General features: G+C 39.5%; 1 protein-coding gene across 2 annotated transcripts in view; it reads right to left on the bottom strand.

Annotated features, from left to right (window-relative positions):
* LOC135493957 (homeobox protein CDX-1-like) overlaps nucleotides 1-14166 on the bottom strand; it is a 30021-nt gene extending 15855 nt beyond the window's left edge. Inside the window, exons 1-2 of one of the 2 annotated variants that reach the window (XM_064781649.1) lie at nucleotides 12994-14166; nucleotides 4342-4437 (exon numbers count right to left, since the gene is read on the bottom strand). In XM_064781649.1, the coding sequence (XP_064637719.1) occupies nucleotides 4342-4437; nucleotides 12994-13663 (766 nt within the window). In that variant the 5' untranslated portion in view covers nucleotides 13664-14166. The remainder of the gene's footprint in view (nucleotides 1-4341; nucleotides 4438-12993) is intronic. The other variant, XM_064781650.1, reaches the window with a different exon arrangement.
* Between the last annotated feature and the right edge of the window lie 6248 nt (nucleotides 14167-20414).

The following is a 20414-nucleotide window of genomic DNA, read 5'->3' as shown; positions in this document are numbered from 1 at the left end:
GATAGAGTATTTAAAGCAATGAATTTTCGCCAATAAATTTGGCAATGCGTCTGTTGTATTATGCCTGTCATAAAGATTGATTTATTACCAGACCTGTCGGTCAAGTCTCTGCTCTTCTCGCAGCTTTCCATCCAGATGTGCAGTTTCTATGCAATTTTACCCCGCAATCAAAACACCAAACAATCTCAAACAGAACCCCAGAAACCTGCCTCCCAAGCGTCAAAGTAAAAAGAAAATATTGAGGTGAAAGCTGAGCGTAAACCATATTGGGCGATTGTAATGTCAGAAAGAGGAAACCGGAGACTGAGGAAGAAAACCTATCGGTGTATTCGACTCCCCGTTCTCGAACCAAGAACGGTGTTCTTGAAGGAGTTGAACACGCGAGAATGCGTTCGGGAACAGTTCCTGTTCCCAAATCCCAAATCCCACACCACCTCGTCTACTGGTGCAGCGGGAACGATCCAAGAACAAAATGGCGGACGAGGACAGTTCGTCTGCTTTTTACGTTATTTTTTGTGCGATTTCAACAATAAAACAAATGTCTTGAACAGCTTTAACCCGCTCTAAAACTAAAAAATGTAAATATGCACTTGTACGAATTAAATTTTTAACATTGTCGACGAGACGTAAGACGGAAAAACGATTTTATCGCGCCTTGTTTGTTGACGAAAATAACTTGCCGGCCGGGGTTTAGCTATGACAACAGTACTAACCCGTTCGAGACTCGGGAACGTGTTCGCCTGTTCTCGGTCCGTTCGAGAACGGTGGAGAACAGGGAGTCGAATACACCCAATGCTGTCGAAGAGAATCGCCATTGATATGTGAGAGTATACCGGGACCGACTGGGAGTCGAATTAAACTCGAAACCTCAGAGGTGACTTGTTGTGAAGGGAAACAAACCCGTAACAATCACACTTTAATATCATGTATATATCAAGAGACAGGCTTTTAGACTTCTCAACAAGTTTCAAAATAGGGCAGTCTTCCTGAGAGATGTTGAAATTAGGTCGAATCATTTTTCAGCACCTAAAACTGTTTCCAGAGGTCAATAGGCCTTGATATTGAAATAAAATGAATGCATGTACTATATCGGCGATATAATGTATGTCCAGTGTACATGTCATAATTACAGGAATTCTCTAATTACAATCAATTGCGGCCAGTTGATAATTACGGATCAAAGAGGCCGCCATACCGCAGACCGGTGAGCAATACCGGTGTGTTGTGTGACGTTTTCGGCTAAATGGTCCATGGCTCCGCTGGTATATTTGTTTTCAGCTTAACTGTGTTATTGTTCTATAGATGAGAGGCACACTTAGAAGTGCAAAGTAATTAGAAAGTTTTCATTCCGAGATAAATTGTGCCACTGTCCTGGCAAAAGTTGAGCGAACTTTAAGCGAACTAGAGCCCATTGACCTGTAGATAGCTGTGTGAACCTTCGTTTTCACGTAAATGAAAAATTTTGACGTTATTCGCAGTTACATGTATCCCATTGCTTCGGAACCAAAAAGCAAAGATTGTTGGGAAAAGGAATGATTGCGTTAACGACGTTTTTGATCGGGATCGGTCCGAATTACACCCGATGGATCAGCTCAAGAGGCGGTCCGCTTTCAATCCGGACAAGACATGCTAGACCGCCATGACCGCACGAGAACTGATAACGTGTAGTATGCATGGTAAAGCGGAACAATTTAAAAACATTTCACAAATGATGACAGTGTCGGCAAACGATTATAAGATCAAAGAGGTCACAGTACCCCGTTATAATCGAACGCTCGTATATGTGCGTCGTGACACACTTCACTAAGCTTAAAGTACGTTCTGGGAAACAATTCCAAATATGAAAAATATGTATCTCTAACCATTGGTGTAGGTCACTTTAAATGGGTGATAAGGTTTTATTCGGTTTCCTTTGATCTTTTTCAACTGACCCAGTAAACCCATTTCTATGATATGCATCTTGAAATAATGTGGCATCCTCGAGCAAGTGTCATCGTAAATTTGTTCGCTTATTATTGCTTACAAATACACATGGCTGTTAAATGACTACGCATGTAGGTTAAGGCGGGGGAAGGCGCTAGGTGTCACGGCCTGGGCGGATCAAACGCCAAACACTGCTACGTCATGTCATATTTGATTGTTTGTGATATGCCTTTAATGGTTTTTTCGGTCAACATCAAATGAGTAGAGGTTTTTTTTCGCAAAATGAAAAACCCTTAGAGGTTTTATAGAATTTATAAATGTTCCTGTACATGTGTTTATATTTTTTTTATTTTAACGAAAACCCTACCACAAATAGGGTATTGCAGTATATAATATCCACATTTGACGTTTTTTCCTATACATTAAAGCGGACAATTCTCATGAAGATTTTTACAATGATCAGAGGAACATATCGTGCAGGCACCCCCGGCCAAATATATATTCACCCCACCTCTCGTGATTAGAACCATGCATTTGATGATATCACGATGTTAGTAGGTCTAACCGTTAGCCCACAGCATCACATTGTCTCCAATTGGTGACTAAATCACTATAATGCAGATAACGATGCTCAGGGTTATTTGAAGCAATTCTGCTGCTATTTTATAGTTAATAAACGCCAGATCATAATATCTGCCACCGTCCGCTGTCTAGCTGGCGTATATAGAATCCTGAACGTTTGATGACAATCTTGTGTAAGGCATAGATCGTTTGCTTGCCAGTCAGGCTGACGATTTCGTGGTTAAAAGCCCGCGTCGCCACTAGAGGTAACGATGATTGTGACGAGGTCTCGCAGGTGGAAGAGTGAATTGGCCAATATACATGTATATAGTCATTCTCAAATATAGTTCTATAGTGGCACTAGTTTTTCTCCTTATATCGTATTGATATAGCTGTGTGGTGGGATGAAGAATGTTTGTAGCTGATAGTAGCGTTTGAATAGCCTTTTTTAAAGGTTTTTAGAATCGAGATAAAAACAATGGCGCCAATGACGTCATCAAAGGCGGATTTTGACTGAAGTTCGACTCGATCATTTTCAGGAACCGAGCCGAATTTTCGAATGGAGCAACATGGTGTCCTGTTGACCAACCTCGATCATAAACCTCGTCGGAAGACATGCATTGGGCTAAGTAGGCCTACTGCAAGAGCGCATGCGCACCTTAAGTCTGGTTGTTGCCACTTAATTCAAAAAAATAACTAATGGAAAATGAAGACTTCTGTACCGATGATGTAGCTGGTCAGTGTCAGTATCATATATACCGATAGAGTTTCTCAACTGCTACTGAGGTAGCTTGCACTCTTTAAACGGACAAGAGCCACTCTTAACCCTGAACATTGGCAACAACGCTTGTGATTAGAACCATAATCCGCGCGATGAAATTGCTTCACTGACACTTGGCTTTGTCTTAACATTGATTAACATAGTTAAAGGTCCACACAAGATTGACTTTAGAATTAGATACGCCAATTGACATGCCCCTTCAACTTTCCTCGTAACCAATATCCCTCGATGATTAACAGTACTAGAAGCAAACAGTTAGTGCCCGACGATGATATTTTATTTTCCGAAGCGGTTGATTCGATTTGTGTAGCGTTTAATTGGGGAACTTTTACCTATTAAGACAGAGGGCAATTCATCCAACGGTTTATGTCCAGAACTACGGCAGGATGCCTCTTGTATACTAATTGAAACTCATTGAGACCCGTTGGGCCCTCTTTCCTTAAATCAGATATCTCATTGTATGTACATGTTCTTGTAAAAGAGTAACGGACGTCTTAAAAGCGATCCAGTTAAAAATATAGTGACGCTTACAGCCCAAGTCGTCAACTGTCCTGCTTCGCGTCAGTGACCACAACGTACGCCCGAGTTGCGCGCCAAGTTGCGCACCAATGACGCACCAATGACGCGATTTACAGGATGTCAATTGTGATTTGGACTGTAGGCCTAAACCATTTAACTGACCAAAAATGGCTAGCCGGACCAAAGCCTGAACTTAGATAACACTGTACGAGAACACTGCCAAGAACACTAAAACCAGAAAGTTATTTGACTGTGATGAAAGTAGTCTCCATGCGAACATTATCACTTCCAGTATCGCGATCATGATGAGGTGATTGGTTCGATCCCCACTGTCGGGGTGAGCCTCCAGGCAGCCTTCTTTGCCTTACTCCACGGTAGCAAGAAGAATAAAAAACCTGACAGTATTGATTCAGATTAACTTCTTCTGACTGACTCATTATAAATGGAATAATGACCCATCAACACTGAACACAAACTCATTATAAGAATCAGAAAATTACCGCCCCCCCCCTCAATTCACCTCACGTTGTCAATCATTCATTCATTCTGAGACTAACCGTGACTGGGAATGGACTCATCTTCTAGCTGGCCGGCCCTATCGTTCCCACAATGCATTGCTTCCCACCATCTTGGATTCTCCATCGTCGTAGAGCCTTCAAATCAACCAAGAAAATATTGAAATTAGTAAGAATGTGGATATTTTCTTGGTATTTTTGTTTACTGTGACCATGGTCATAATGATACCGGAATAGGATCAGCACATTATTCAAACGGTCAAAGCAAATTTAATAGATAAATGTGTCGAAAGAAAACAAGCGAAATGGTGTCAAGAAGTGAAAGAAGTCTTTTTCAAAATTTGATATTGAAACAGGCCTCTACTGACGATGCATAATCGTCAGAACTGTCACCTACAAATACGTATGACGGCACGTTCTTAGTTTCATAATTATGATGGCCTAATCTGATTGTTATTTTTTTAGCTGTTTCTTGGGGTATATTTTGTTAGCGGCATCGTCTCAGCGGAGACCGATTCCGCTATTCAAAATCGTCGCCATGAAGCTCTCTATTGTCTATAGACAGGTGGTGCCTGGAACATGGAGTCGACCACACCCTGTATATATACATTTGTATCAGTCTCATGGTTTCATTGAGGTTTCAGGGCCGTCCGTCAAGTCACGTGATTGATATCAGGACAGACCTGAGTCAGGTTATCCACAATTACTCACTTTTAAGTGTTGTGCGCACGCGTAGTGATACTTGAAATAGATCCTCAAACATTGTGCACAAAGGCCATTTTAATGCTAGTTTTTGAACCAAGAACGCTCTATGTTGTTAAATTAACTTTTCAATTTGCTAGTAATTTAGAAGAAATTACGCTTTAGGTGCGCAACCTTGCTGCGAGAGATTTTTGTCGCGACCTCTGACACAGTTGTGTGCGCGGAGGCTTTGGGACGTGAGTACTGTTTTTGAAAATGTCATAGTTAGGCTATACAGAAGGGAATGAACACGTGATTTAGAAACAAGAACAAAATGAGCCACAGAACGACAGCTGTTCAAATCAAACCACACAGAAAGAAAAGGGCGTCATGGACAAAATCCCGAATAATTCAGTGCCTTTCTCGATCTGAAAGTCCTCCTTTGAAGGCACCGTGGACTTATGATAAGGACAAATGCGACCATCAAATAAAGCCGGACCACCGCCCAATTGGAAGAAGCACCATTGACGAAAAGAAGCGTAAATCATTTAATGAAGCGAGGCAAAGTTTATGACATTTGAGTAACAAATAACGAAAGCAATTTCGCGGATTGATGTTTCCAATTTTCTGCGTAAATCATTAGAAATGATACCTTTGCGGCAACGATTAAAACAAAGTGAAGATATTGAACTTAACAGATACAATGGCTGCTGATGATACCCTTTGATTCTTCAAGAAACAAAGGCACTTGGCGACACCCTAACCGCGCCGCTTGGGACTGCGCTCTTTGGTCGGTCACCGGTGGCCCTGTTTAGGCTGGGACTGACAAGAAAAATGTATTCCAATACATTCTAGGTGACTTTACCAGAATCAAAAAGGTATTATTCGAAGTAAACAGTCAGGACCTTTTGATAGGCCTATATTCTTTTGACTTTGTAATCCGTATCAATCTTTATGAGTTGCAATAATCATAATAACAGGGAACATCAGAACCTCTATTATACATCTGTCACAATCGGATGAACACATTTAAAGATTAAAAAAATTTGTCAATATTTTAAGAGGAGACATTTGATGTAAAATTTTACTCAATTCACCATCTCTTCTGCTGTCCAGTCATATCCTCGCCTATCAATATTAAGTTGGTTATAAATACACGGCGGCTTCTTTGGCAAAATCTTTTCGACCAGCCGTTTTCGTTACATACTCCAAAACTCGAGTTGAAAGATACGATAATGTGTCTGCGAATACAGATTCGGCTATGGTAACCAAATCGAGGTCACAACACTCGAAAATATCCTATTACGTAACAGCTATATCTAACTTCACAACTTCAAAGGGAATACTCAGACTGACCTTTACGTGAACTAATTAGTCTTCGAACTAACTATGGTAGTGAAGTGAGGCAATGCAGGTAAACTGGATGTCTTTGATCAACGAGAAATGCTTTGGTTACATCATCAGTCTACGACACTGTTGCCAACAGTCTGAGTGTGTTTTTTCTGCATTTGCATACCTCAATTATTTCTTGTTTGGACATAATGAAGTGTGACGAAGCGAATCTGTACAGTTTTAGGATTTTTCACCAAAGACAACATCCCCTTTATTATTTAGAGTTCAAAACAGGAGGAGAATTTTCTCAGTGATTTCCAACAAAACTGGCACTTGTGGTCCTTTCTGGTGTTCTGTCATGAATATGTAGATAACTTTTTTTTCCACCGCAGGCAGGAAAATCCATTTCACTTATAGAAATAAAGAGCTTTTAAGCTTTTGAAAAAGAGGTTTTCGGCCAACATAGGTTTGTCGGTAAAACGAAGCAGCCTTATTTGGTTCTGAGATTCTGAAAAACCTTCTCATGGTGTTTTCGCGTCGCTAAAACATCTACTGTGTGCGTGTTTGTGTTGGCTGAAAAACCCTTAACTGTTTTTCAAAAGCCCAAAGACCTTTTTTTTCTGAGAGTGTTCGCTTGAAAATGATTTCTAAGCTTCAGATTAGGCCCCTTTTGTTTTTCCTAATTGTAAAATTTAAAATTCAAAAATCAAAATTTCGCTCCTTCCTATTAAAAGGATTTACAGTGGCAGAAGTTCTTGGAGGTACAAATATCAATTTTCTCGGTATCACATAGCCACTTCTTTAACGACTTACAGCATGCAGTCAGACGTAGAACAAGCAGAAACACAAATGACACAAACATATTGGTATTTCGGAATTGATGATTTCAACGTTTTGGCGATTCTGAAAGAACTGATCGTTGCAGCCATAGTGACCCGTTTCAGTTCTTGGCCCGTCGATAGCAAATTCGATAGCCGCCTTAAGTGTGATTAGTGATAAAGACAGGCGATAAGTGATGACTCCAGATCAAACGAGCGGTACAGCATGGCCTATTGACGCCAGATGATGCCACCACATAAATCTATCTCTTCAGCGTGGCAAAGACCTTTTGATCTACCGCCGGGGATTGTAACATTTTGTAAACGTCGCCACCTTTCTGCAATTGTGGGCCACACATGTCGTCATGGTGAAGAGTGATAAAAGAATAGAACAATAAAAATGTTTCCCGGTCCCTCCTTCCTCTGTCGATGCAAAATGCATCCAAAGTTTAATTTTTGAAGGGTATTTCACAATTTTATTAAAACCCTACCGGTATAGATTTCAAGTCTGACCAATTCCTGATAAGAAAAGGCCTAATGATAATTCCTTGTTTTCTTCAGAACGGAAGGTACCCCCTATATTTTTGTTTGATATTTGGAACAAAGTTCTACTTTCCCATCGTGTCGTATTGTATATCTTTAAGTCCATTCCAAGGTATACTACACAGGAGTTGTGAAATCATTTACAAAACATAATTTATAAAGTATTATGTAAATTTTTCTACTGAACCAATAGATTTAAAAAATGTTCAAGGCGTCAGAAATTAAAGTATTCAAACGAAGAAGTAATATTTCTTCGTTCTTACAATTTCATCTTGTGTCTAATAGTTGTCAAATTTTAACCTAACTATAGAACGTGCACGTCGAATTTATTTTTGCCGACTTCTGATCGTGTTCTATCACCTCAGGTCTATCACTTTCCAGCAGCCTGTCGCTTCAACCCATTTTCCATATCCATAAGGGCATACATAAACCGTCGTGGCTTACAATGCAGTGTCAAGATTTAGGCCAAAGACAAAAGCACCGAAGAACACAAAGGGGTGACAGCAACTTGTCAAATTTGGAAGGTCGGTGAGATAATTTATTTGCTATTGTGGCTTTGTGAGAGTAAAAATGAAAATGCGGTTGAAATAAAAACAAGGGAATTAATTCTTAACGAAACAAGGGCGAATATTTGGCAGTGCTTCCAAGGTCAGGAGTGGGGACTCGACAAAATCCCAGCCTCAAAGTACGCCAACTAGCTCTACATATCAGAGCCAAGTGACTCTACGAGGGCTTGTACAGTTCGAATATATCACTTATCAGTGACAGAGATTCGAAAATATTATTCCTAACCTTTAAAGGCAAAGGAAAAACAAATAGTAGTATTTTTCTTCTAGTTCTCCTTGCCCAGAGAATTTGGACACCAAGAAAAGATATAATGTCATGTGAAAATCTATTTGGAAGCTTGAAAATAGACGGGACAAAAATGTCTTCATTTGTTCATTTGAACTCTGAATGTGTTTTTTCTGAACCATATCATTTCAGACAAGTCTGTGAATTTGGAATATTTGTATAATTAGAACATGCTGTTAAAGTGGTACTGCATGATGATTTGAAAAAGCTTCTGATCTGCTTAAAAACAATTTATTTGCCCTCATCCACATTAGGCCTGAAATGAAAATTGATGTGGTTCTAATAACCCAACCAACCTTTATTGGTCCTCAAAAGGGCAAGCAACTACCTTGATAAAAGTCAATGCGTTCCGACCACGAAAAACACCTCAATGAGGTAAAAATGAATTACTCTAATATAATATTTTTTCCGTCTACCTTTAAGACCTCTTGTGATCAACATTTTAATTTATTTTAGTCCTTATAACCCTTTATACATGAATTGAAAAATAGTTTACTCGCAAAATGCCATATTTTATCAATTTGGAATCGATTTCCTTATAATGCATTATAATTCATAACAGGGATAAGTAGAAATCTCACATTTTCAAAAAGCATTTTCATCTTTTATCATTTTATCCGGTCGTGGATTTATCATCAGTAAATACAATATGATAAAATTTCAATTATTTTTTTCCTGTCTTACATTGTACTAATATGTCATTTCGAATTCTAACACAAAGAGTATACCATCATTGTCAGATAGTTATAGGGTTTCCTATAAAATGAGACTACATGTATTTTATTTCATAGCACAATTGCAATAATATCATCACCATTATTCCATTAATTGGACTTTCTATGTCAAGGTTATGGCAAAGTTTTCGTACGTGGTTCGTACAATCCTAACGAAAATCAAACCACACCGGCTACATGTACCTTAGCCTTCATGGCCATAATATATATGCACTGGCATTCCTTCTGATTCGGAAAATCACTGCTGGATAAAAGAAATTTTCGCTTTGGTTGCAGTTTCCAAAGTGCATAAAACCCAGTTTGGATTCAATCTACACTAAAAAATGATCACACTGATGATGAATTAGGCGTTTGAAATCCAATGTTTTCAGATACATGTAGTCTTTAAAGTGACTAACAAACAAATTTAGTAATATACGAGGATCTACACAAGTAACATTGAGAAGGAAATTCTAATCTGTGTTTTAGGTTCAACTGTTTGAAATACAAATATTAATCCATTTAAATACAAGTGTCCATATTGTTTCGAAATTTCAAGTGGAAAATGAAAGTATCGTCTGAATTACAACTTTTCATCCAATGTTATCAGCCAAATTAGAATTTAATTCACTGAATATTCAGGCAAAGATGTAAATACAAACATTTATAGGTTAAAAGGTTTGCACTTTCTGCATATGATACTAGTACATGTACATGTATAAACAGTATATAAGATCACGAATAACAGATTAATCTCTCTGCGGAAAATATCTTTTAAACCTTTAAACTCTGCTGACAGAATAGATTCGAAATAAGAACGTTTAAATAAAATTTAAACAATTCAACTCAAAGCACCGTATATTGAGATCTGACCGTATAAACAATTATCACAGTAAAAAAACAGAAAATTGGAGCACCGGGAAATTAGCCTGGAAATATCTTAGTCAAGTATAAACAGCCATGATATATAACATAAAAGCGTAATGATTTCAAATTTATTAATTACAATCAACGAAGCAAGCGAAGAACGAAGGGAGCCTCGCTACATTATAAGAAATCAAGGCTTTTTAGCCTTAAAACGTTTTAAATGTTACTCAGGCCATGTATCCATTAGAACTTTTTCAATGAAATGTAAAACCCCTAATGAATTTTCCGATTCTGAAAAGCGTCTGAATGTATTTTGCGATTCTGAAAAACCTCTGAATGTATTTCATTTCGCTGGGTTATTTTGCTGAGAAAGGGTGCACTTTTGTTTTGGTCGGAAAACCCTTGAATATTTTTCAAAAGCTTAAACATTTCTAAGTAGAGTGTACCACAATTCGCATAATTATTATTTGCCGCCCTCATTAGATGATTATTAATTTTGCAAGTCACAAGGCACATACAAAGGTGACACAGCATTGACACTCCAAGTAAAAATATTGTTACCATTTCGTTGTAAACGATATAATTCCTTTTCATATTTTTTTGAGACAACCTCATAACAGCTTGACAATCTGAAGGACAAATGAACAATATAAACCACCATCATGGAACTAAATAAAAAAATATTAAGTAAAGGAGTCACTAGGAAACAGATGACTTTGTAAGAATGACAACAGCATTTATACCCGAAGTAAAATTATTTCAAGATTCTAAACTGTTCGATGTTTAGAAGGAAACGAAGAGTAACAAACACCCCTCACTACATTCACTGAGCTTGATGTGCTTGCGGCGCTCACTGTTTTAGATGCAACCAACAAGGAATGTCTTGACGCAAATTGAATGAGGAAGTCACGAAGAAACATGACTTTACAAGAATAACAGCATTGACACCCTAAGTCAAATTATGATGACCATTTTTACGTAAAAGAGACTTGATTCCAATTTTTATAATTACATGTACTTCGGCAGTTTTGAAGCATCAATATGCCAGGAACTGAGGGCAACAGATAAACGAAGCAAGTCTTACGATTCAAATAATTTCAATGACCGCCATCGTGAAATCGTCAGCACAGGTAACAAGAAGACATATAACTTTACATGAATGACACAGCATTGACGCCCCAAGTGAAATAATGATTACTATTGCTTGGTGAAAAAACAGTAACCGCATTCTTACAATTTTGGGAAACAACATCAAAGTCATCGCAGCATTGTTGGAAACAGATGGACAAGAAGCTACACTCATCATTACCATCCTTCCAAATACTTTCTACAAGCCGTAATTCTCACTCGAGTATAAGAGCGAGAATGACATTAGCATTCATGGCACCCTAAGTAAATTGCATTCCAGAATCTAAACTGTTAGATGCCTCGAAAGAAATGAGGTATCGTATGACAAACACTTCCCACTTCTTTCACTTTACTTGCAGTTTTTGATACCACCAACATGGAATCATCTTCATACAAATTGAATTCGAAAGTCAGCCGGAAACATATGACTTTACAAAAATGGCACCGTACTGACACCCCAAGTAAAGTAATGATTGCCATTTCTTAGTAAACGAAACATGATTTTATTACTACTATCACTTTGGCATGCCAGGAACCTTTGGGATTAGATCAACGCAGGTAGTCTCTCCATGTCACTATTCCCATAATCTTTATAGACCGCCATAATTGAATCGTTATAACAAAAAATAATAATTTAGGAAGAAACAAGGAGACAAGGAAACAACTTAACAAGATTGGCACAGCATTGACAGCCCCCAAAAATTATTATAACCCTTCTTGGTGAAAAAGACAGTTAGTTATGATGACAACTTTTCTTACAAGTTTTAGAAACAACATCAAACTCAGCTAGGCATTGTGGGGAAAACAATCTACGACCAACTTTACCATCCTTCCCAGTACTAATCAAAAGCTGCGAGCAAAGTTTTTCATTCACGTTGGATGGCTCGAGTAAAGATGAATGACAGACATTCCTTGCTACCGTACTTGCTGTTTACGATGGCACCATCATAGGATCAACCTGATGCAGCATGTGCAAAGACATTATGACTTTATACGAATGATAACAGCATTGACACCATCTGTGAATGCTTAAATTTTCTTGGACCTGCATAAAACATTATGACATGTTAAAGCTTCTTAGCCTTCACTTCAGATGGTTCTAAGGGGAAAGGTTATGTGCTTCTGGAGGTGTTGGTGGGCTGTCTTGTCTTTGCATCCAGTCGTAGGCTTTTCGTGGCATATTTGGACAAGGCTGTGGCTTACATAGTTTGGGATGTGGGAGTGAAACAATTCCCCCAGCCTGCGGAGACCCTGGTAAACTGATTCATGATCATAGATGCCACTGGAACTGAATCCTCCCGATACAAATTGGATCAGGAAGTGGCAAGAAAACTTATTCGACTTTACAAGAATGAACCAACATTGACAACGAAAGTTGAGTGATGATTGCCATTTCTAAGTAAAAAAGACAGGATCCATAATGTTATGGTGACAACTTGGATGTGTCAAATAGGATAAACCCCTATTTGGAACAAACCCTCATACCAGCCGTATCCATCCTGTTTGTCAATATGGCACTATCCAGGAATCGTTACTAAATTTTAGGAAAGTGCTGCGTAAGGAGACAGAAATTCTTGGTAGCAATTCCCTACCGCCTTATGAATGATGCGATATGTCACACAAATTGATCAACATCATCAAAATACCATGCAGGGGTATCATTGCGAGTCAAATGGATTAACGCGTGCGACAATTAAGAGAGTCGCTTAACAAGACGTGTCAAGATGATCCATGCATTTTGAAGTAAAATGGGGACTTACATTTATTAGGTGCTTCTGGAGGCGTTGGTGGGTAGTCTTGTCTTCGCATCCAGTCGTAGGGTTCTCGTGGCATATTTGGACAAGGCTGTGGCTGACATGGTTTGGGACATGGAGGTTGGACAACTCCCCCAGGGGAATGGGTTGATGTGATGATGCCTGACTGCGGGGACCCCGGTAACGATGGTGGTCCAGTCATGGGTTGCTCGGTCACAACGTGGATACCAGTGTTCGGAGAATGCGAGAGCACACTTGTCACAGAGGAACATGGCACACGCGGATTGCCAGAATAACCCCCAAGATTGTGAGCACTTGGTGACTGAGAGGAATAGCTCTGACTCCAGTCCACACAGTTTGAAGAGGTAGTTCCCGTCCGTGTTGTCTGGGGAGGTGAATAATTTGAAGCTGAAGCCAGAGGTGTCCACACTGGCTGAGATGGCTGATGACTGAACGAGGAATAAGAATTCAAAGATAATGAGTCCGGGAGTTGTGATGTCGTCCCTAAGGATTGAGGGACCTGATACTGACTGTAAGTAAAATCCTGGTACTGAGTCTGTGGTGGCGGTTGATGAGGTGTGTAACAGAATGGTGCGAGCCCAAAAGAGCTCTGCGGGGCTCCGTGATAGTGACTAGGAAGCATGGTCGTCGGTTGTTCGTACTGCACAGAAACCATGTTGGCCTACGGAAAGACGGTACAGATCCTTGCGTGTCTAGGCGTAAAACAGCATCAAAACAACTTAGCACTAGTATCCTCCTTGTTACGAGTCCTGGCTTTGAGTTTTTAAAAATTGCCGATTCGAAGTAATCTTTACGTAGGTACGAATAAAAAAGGCAACGCTCTATTTCCTTGCTAAAAGTACACGGCACCTGTCCTTCGCAGTTCCGTTATCTGGCACAGCACAACACATACATTGAAATATAGAGTCCGGTTGGAGATAACTATACAGTCATGACCCACTGCAATGGCGGCAACATCAGAGGGAAACACACTTACGATAAGTCACAGGTTCACAGGCGGATGAAATCGCTCGACTAAGTGCTTTCAACGAGATCAGTCTCTCAACTGAGATGTCCAGTCTGCCCGGTGTTTGTCTGGTCAACTGTGGTCGACATATAAACGTCCCAGTGTCTATCATAACCCACGCTACACCACAGCCATAATTCAAAACTATTTGACTTTTAACGAGGGCGGCTTTCTGTGAAATACCTTTGATGTGGAGAGATAGTGGACAGGCCTTTACCGCCAGCCAATCAGAAAACAGGATATGGCCCATAAATACAGATAAACATGCTGACGTAATTTACACGCGTGCAAATGCACTCAGGGACCCTTCCTTAATGGCTTCTGTATTCAAATGTATGTTCATCTTGCCAGTCATTCAGGATTGCTCGGAATTAACCTCGGTTGCAGGCAGGCCATCAACCAGGATGTGCAGCATCTAACAGATCAGCAATAAATTCGCAACCTGTGGGCGAGACTATTGCTTTGTCGGCGCGAAAAATTGGTTGGGCTTCAGCCAGCTATGCTAAATAAATAACAAATGGCGCTTGACGTTGCCGCCTCTCATAATGCTCGACCACCCCGCCCAACACCAGTTGGTCATCAGGATAGTCCCAACGCAGTTATTTCCCGGCCAGGTTGACCCCTGCACACAAAGATGCCGAATATTGTCTTTGTTCGAATCGTTTTAATTAAAAGCTATAACAACAACAATCAGCAATTCTGCAGAGAGAAAACGAGCATTGTGCAAACAGCAATGGTAGTTATCGACAACTGGCGTCGAAGCGGTCCCATTGAGGGCTAGCTCAAAATGTATTAGACGAGTTAATAGCACCAAAGACTCACAATATTTTCCCCTATTTCATTTGACAAGAATTCGGTGTTTTGTTAACAGGTGATATCATTTGTTTAGCCGAGCCACTTGGGTCTCTAACGTTAGAGTTATTACACCACCTCTTTAAGCTGACAGGCCGTCGGCCAAGGTTCCTCTTTGTTTGTTGACAAAAACAATTTAACACTGCTTTTTCCGCAAAGAATCGTTTTGATCATCATCTGTCCATCGGGTGTAATCTTTTGCATGTGCACGAAATTGCTGTTGCCAAGAGAAATCTTTAAACGTTTATTCATCAAATTTTATTTCAGCAGAGGTTTCATGAAGTATTATCAGATATGATAGCATGTCGCATGACGGGACAATAATAAAAGTGATATGGCGCCAGATGAGAATGATCACGGAGTGATATGATGATTATATACATTAATTTGTATGTACATGTATTATGATACTCACGATGTAGTTTTGACTGACGGGCAATCCGTGTGACGTTATACTACATGTATGCTTGTAACAACTGACTGGCAATGTGTGTGACGTTTATTCTATGCTTTTTAGAAAAAGTAACAACCGACGGGCAATCTGTGTGGCGTTATACTTATACCATGGTGAGTGATTGTTAGTGGCATGGCAGCACAGTCATTTTTATAACAAAGCAGAAGCAGGACTCGGGTACAAACCCCGGACCTCCCACTCAAATTGGATTGGTTTATGCAGTAATCAATAATTCTCAATTATCGTGTAACCGATATTGGATCCTGGAAATGCCTATTGGATTGAAACCAGTGCACACTTCCTGTCTCTGTGTCACATTGTGGACACCTTTCTGACTCGGTTACACGCATGATATCATAATTCTGCGAAGAAAAACTCATACAACAAAATCTGGCGTACCGGTAATTAATCATACTCTGCTTAGAGGAGGGGAAGATGTTCGTATGTCATTGAATGGGTGCGTGTAAGCGCTTATGACAATTACAGTGGTATTCAAAATAACATTATAATACTCTTTTGATAAGAAAGAAAGAAAACCATGTAGCCATGTAACCATGTTTTGTACTACTATATACTCCGCCCGTAACCTCCCCTCAAACGTCATTCTGAACCATCAGAGGTACTCCGTCCGGGTAACGTCCGTGTAACAGTGTCCGTGTCGGTGGAGGGGATCCAAAACTAAGGGGTCAAGATGCTAATACGTTGGTGTCAAAAAGTTCGGCTCGGCGGGGTGGATCCAAAACTCGAGGGTTAAAATGGTATGCTTCAGGTTCCTTGATAGTCCTGTTTTAAACACCGTTCCTATTCAGTTTATTTTCTAGTGGCAATAGCAAAAAATCGATGGATTTTTTCAAGCTGAAGAATCTTGCATTTTAATAATTCTCTCTTGAAAAAACGTGTTAGAAACAACAGAAGCAGTTACTCATTTTTAACCATGCAGGCAAATTCGTTGAAACGTGGCATTTATAGTTTTTGTATATCAGTCTACACAACGGCATAGGTGAAACTTAAATTCATTACGTGTTTACATTCCAATTTTCAATTGAAGTGCAGTTTTCCTTTATTGTAATAAAGAGCGTACAGTTCATGTTTCAGGCACATTCCATCCAAAAGTTATTGGTTAAAAATGAGTAACTGCTTCTGTTGTTCTTTACACGTTTTCTTTCAAGAGAGAACTATTAACGCAAGATACTGTACTAATATGTTAATTGCTAGAGGATCTTGGACAATCTCTCATCGAACTTCAGCTTTAAAAAAAAATCCATCGATTTTTTGCTATTGAAAACCACAATAAGATGAAGGAAAAAATGGAAAAAAGTAACATCAAGGGGATTTCTGAAGCTTTAGCTTGATCCTATTCTTAAATAATCAGATAGAAAGTCAAGTGTTTTGTAGGTTGATTAGTTTGTTGTTTGCCCAGCCATGTTCGAGGCGGGCGGGCGGTCAGCCTTGACAAATGATAAGCGTCACCAATGTAATGTCTATTATTGTCGTTGGTCACCTTAAATCTACCTTGGCCGTTCGGCCACTTGATAAGGTCTTCCTGGCGGCACCTTTGATGTTCATGAGACTGTAGACATGATAGAATGACGGGATATCATTCTTTGCGTTATTTGAGTGGCTCGTCTGTGGAGTTGCGAGGAATCGTATCACAGTCGTTTGTGTAGCCTACTTAATTTGCCCGAGGTAATTCGTCTGTGTACATGTACATGTACATGTATGAGCAGAAAGTAGTCGTACTTTGCCCGTCATTCGATGAAGCCGACAACACATTTAAAAGCAGGTTGCCCGTCAGTTGATTTATTTCGATGTGGCAGAATACATATCGAATAGCAGATTGTCCGTCAGTCATGTCAGTTGATTTTTTTCGATTAAGCAGAATGCATATTGAAAAGCAGAAAAGCTGAAACGCGGATTGCCCGTCAGTTCTGATATGTTCGATGAAGCAGAGTTCATATTGAATTGCCCATCAGTAGACTTTTTTGATGAAGCAGGGTAGATTATTTCGCATTGTCAATTGTATGTGTTTATTTTAGTTGGCAATAACGTTTCGAATAATATTGCTCGCATGTTGTTTTGTAAAGCTGAGTAACGACACGGATTGCCTGTTGTAGTCGATTCGATGAAAGTTTTCTCCGCATTATCTTGGGCTCTGGAGCGTAAACTAATGAACTGATGGGATTTTTTCCAAGTCAGGTTTTTACTGATCTTAGCTTTATTCGCAACCAAGCATCGTGATTTTCGGGGTTCAGCATTGTCGGCGCGGAACCCCAATGCATGCTAGATAGTTCAGATTCTATTTCCGGATATTTTTCATACATGCTTTTTGGCTCACCGTAGGGGAGTCTGTACAACACCGCAGTGTCCGGCGTCCGTCGTCGTCGTCGTCGTCGTCGTCATCGTCCGCCGTCGTCTGTGTCCTGTTTCAAAAACAGGGCACGGTTCTTAACCGCTAGGGCCATGAACTTGAAACTTTGTACAAAGGTCCCTCTAGGTCAGGTGACCTATTACAACGAATTTCGGTCCGATCTGATTCTTGACTTGGCCACCACGGGGCCAAAAGTGAAAACATAAAAAGTGTGATATCTCTCTTATGAGTGACTCGTTCTCGATGAAATTTTTATGGTAGGTTCTGCTAGTAAGGATCACACGGGTTTTAATTTGACCTAATTTTCAAGGTCACAGAGGTCAAATGGCGTAAATTGTCCGTTTGAGTGTAACTATGGCACGTTTCTTAACCGCTAAAGCTATGAACTTGAAATTTGATAAACATGATTCCTAACATCATATAACCTCAGACACCGAATTTCGATCTGATTTGATTCTCGACTTGGCCACCAGAGGGTCAAAACTAAAAAAAATAAAAAGTGCAATATCACGATTAATAGTGACTTGTTTTCAATGATATTTTCATTGTAGGTACTCAGAGCCAGAATACATCATATGTCCCACGGGTTTTTGATTTGACCTAATTTTTGAGGTCACAGAGGTCAAACGATGTGAATTGGCCGTTTGAGTGTAACTATGACACGTTTCTTAATCGCTAAATCTACGAACTTGAAATTTGGTGCACATGACTTCCTATGTCATGTAACCTCTGACAATGAATTTCGATCCGAACTGATTGTTGACTTGGCCACCAGGGGCCAGAAGTTAAAACCTAAAAAGAGTGATATCTCTCTTTTGAGTGACTCATTTTCGATAGAACTTTTATGGTAGGTTCTCCTAGCAAGGATACATTACACATCTTACGGGTTTTTGATTTGACCTACTTTTCAAGGTCACAGAGGTCAATTAGCGTAAATTGGTCGTTTGAGTGTAACTATGGCACGTTTCTCAACCGCTAAAGCTATGTACTTGAAATTTGGTACACATGACTCCCTACGAATTTCGATCTGATCTGATCTGATTCTGATCTGATCTGATTCTTGAAACAAAAAAAGGTAAACAGTGTTATATCTCGCTTATTAGTGACTTGTTTTCGATGATATTCTTATGTTAGGTACTTTAGCAATACATCACATGTCATGCCGACTTTGGTTTGACCTATATACTGTACTATACAGTAGAATGTTTCTTAAACAAACCTTACACAATATACGTATATTCATGTACTACTTCTACGAATGTCGATGAATATTGGCCGTAAGATGGTTTGTGAGCGAGTCCAATAAATCTAAATTCCTCTCCAAAATTCTGTAAAGGTCCTAGTTTTATAGTAAATTTATAGTTGGGTCTTAGTTTTATAGTCCTATGGGTCTTAGTTTTATAGTCCTATGGGTCTTAGTTTTATAGTTGGGTCTTTAATAGTGTTATAGAGTCTTGGGTTTAAAGTCTTAGGTTTATAGACACCCCTTTCTCGGGCATTTTTTCGGGTACTGTTGTTATATAGCCTGAATAAGGTCCCTTCATGACCGTACATTTGCATAAACGTGTGACAATTCCCCAAAAATGTTTTAATATTTGGTCAAACAAGGTGCTTGATATTTTCATCAATATCATTATGATTAATTTATAGTAATAGCAGTCGTAGTATCTTTCTGATACTCATGACTTCACAGCCCACACTATCAGTACTTATAACTGCCAACACAGTTCATTCAGCTTTTCACTTGTGATAAATCGTTACGTGAATACCCCATTGACGGCAGCGTACAACCCCCATAAATCATGGATTGCGCCAAGTAAAAGAAAAAAACCTGAACTGCAATTAATCACTACTACCAACTAAGGTGGCTACAAATAAGCTGTGATGATATTCTCAAAAGTGTCGACGGGGATGATCGCACCTGCATGACAGGATGATCAGTTGGTGTCATCATTGAGAAACTTGATAAGGCTAATAAAAGAGCATATGAACCCTTTAAATACTGCTCATGTTGGAGTCCATAAAAGTCAGTAGCAATTGACTTATGACCACATACCGATACATCACTTTATAAAATAACTGTTGCAAGGTGGGGTAAATGCATTCATTTTGCTCGAACTTCTTCTTGAGAGAAAACACCTAATGTATAATACTCTAGTTTCACTAATCTGAGGCTATCATTTTGATCAAGCTTCAAATACTACTCAGTTTCGGGGTCTGTAAAAGGCAGTTGCAATTGATTTATGACCACATACCGATTAATCACTTTATAAAATGTTGTTGCAAGATGAGGTTATGGCATTTATTTTGAACGATCTTCTTCTTGAGAGAAAACACTACTCTAGTCTCACTGATCTAAGACTGTTTCCGTACATCAATTATTACGAATTCGACACAAAAGTCAAGACGGAAAATGACTTCGTCTCATCGGACGTTAGCGACCATGTGCATGTGCATCTTGTATCAATGGTTGACTTGAGCCAAGAAGCGATCTTAGATCGGTGAAATTAGAGTATATATACAGTTAACCTCTCTGTTACAGTAAACCTTCGAGACTGACAAGTGCTGTCCTTAATAAAGGGGTGCCCCATAGTCCATTCGTAAATATTATTTCCGCATCGTCTGGGGGCAAATTTCAGAGTAATCTTGACAGTAGTTCGTCCTCTAGAGCCCTAAACGATGCGGACAACAGGATATTCGAATAATCTGGATTGCTGGACTGCTGG

Source organism: Lineus longissimus, chromosome 9 (genome assembly GCF_910592395.1).
Source record: "Lineus longissimus chromosome 9, tnLinLong1.2, whole genome shotgun sequence".
In the NCBI taxonomy this organism is placed as follows: domain Eukaryota; kingdom Metazoa; phylum Nemertea; class Pilidiophora; order Heteronemertea; family Lineidae; genus Lineus; species Lineus longissimus.
The sequence above is the reverse complement of the archived record's forward strand: the minus strand, read 5'-3'. Positions and strand labels throughout refer to the sequence as shown.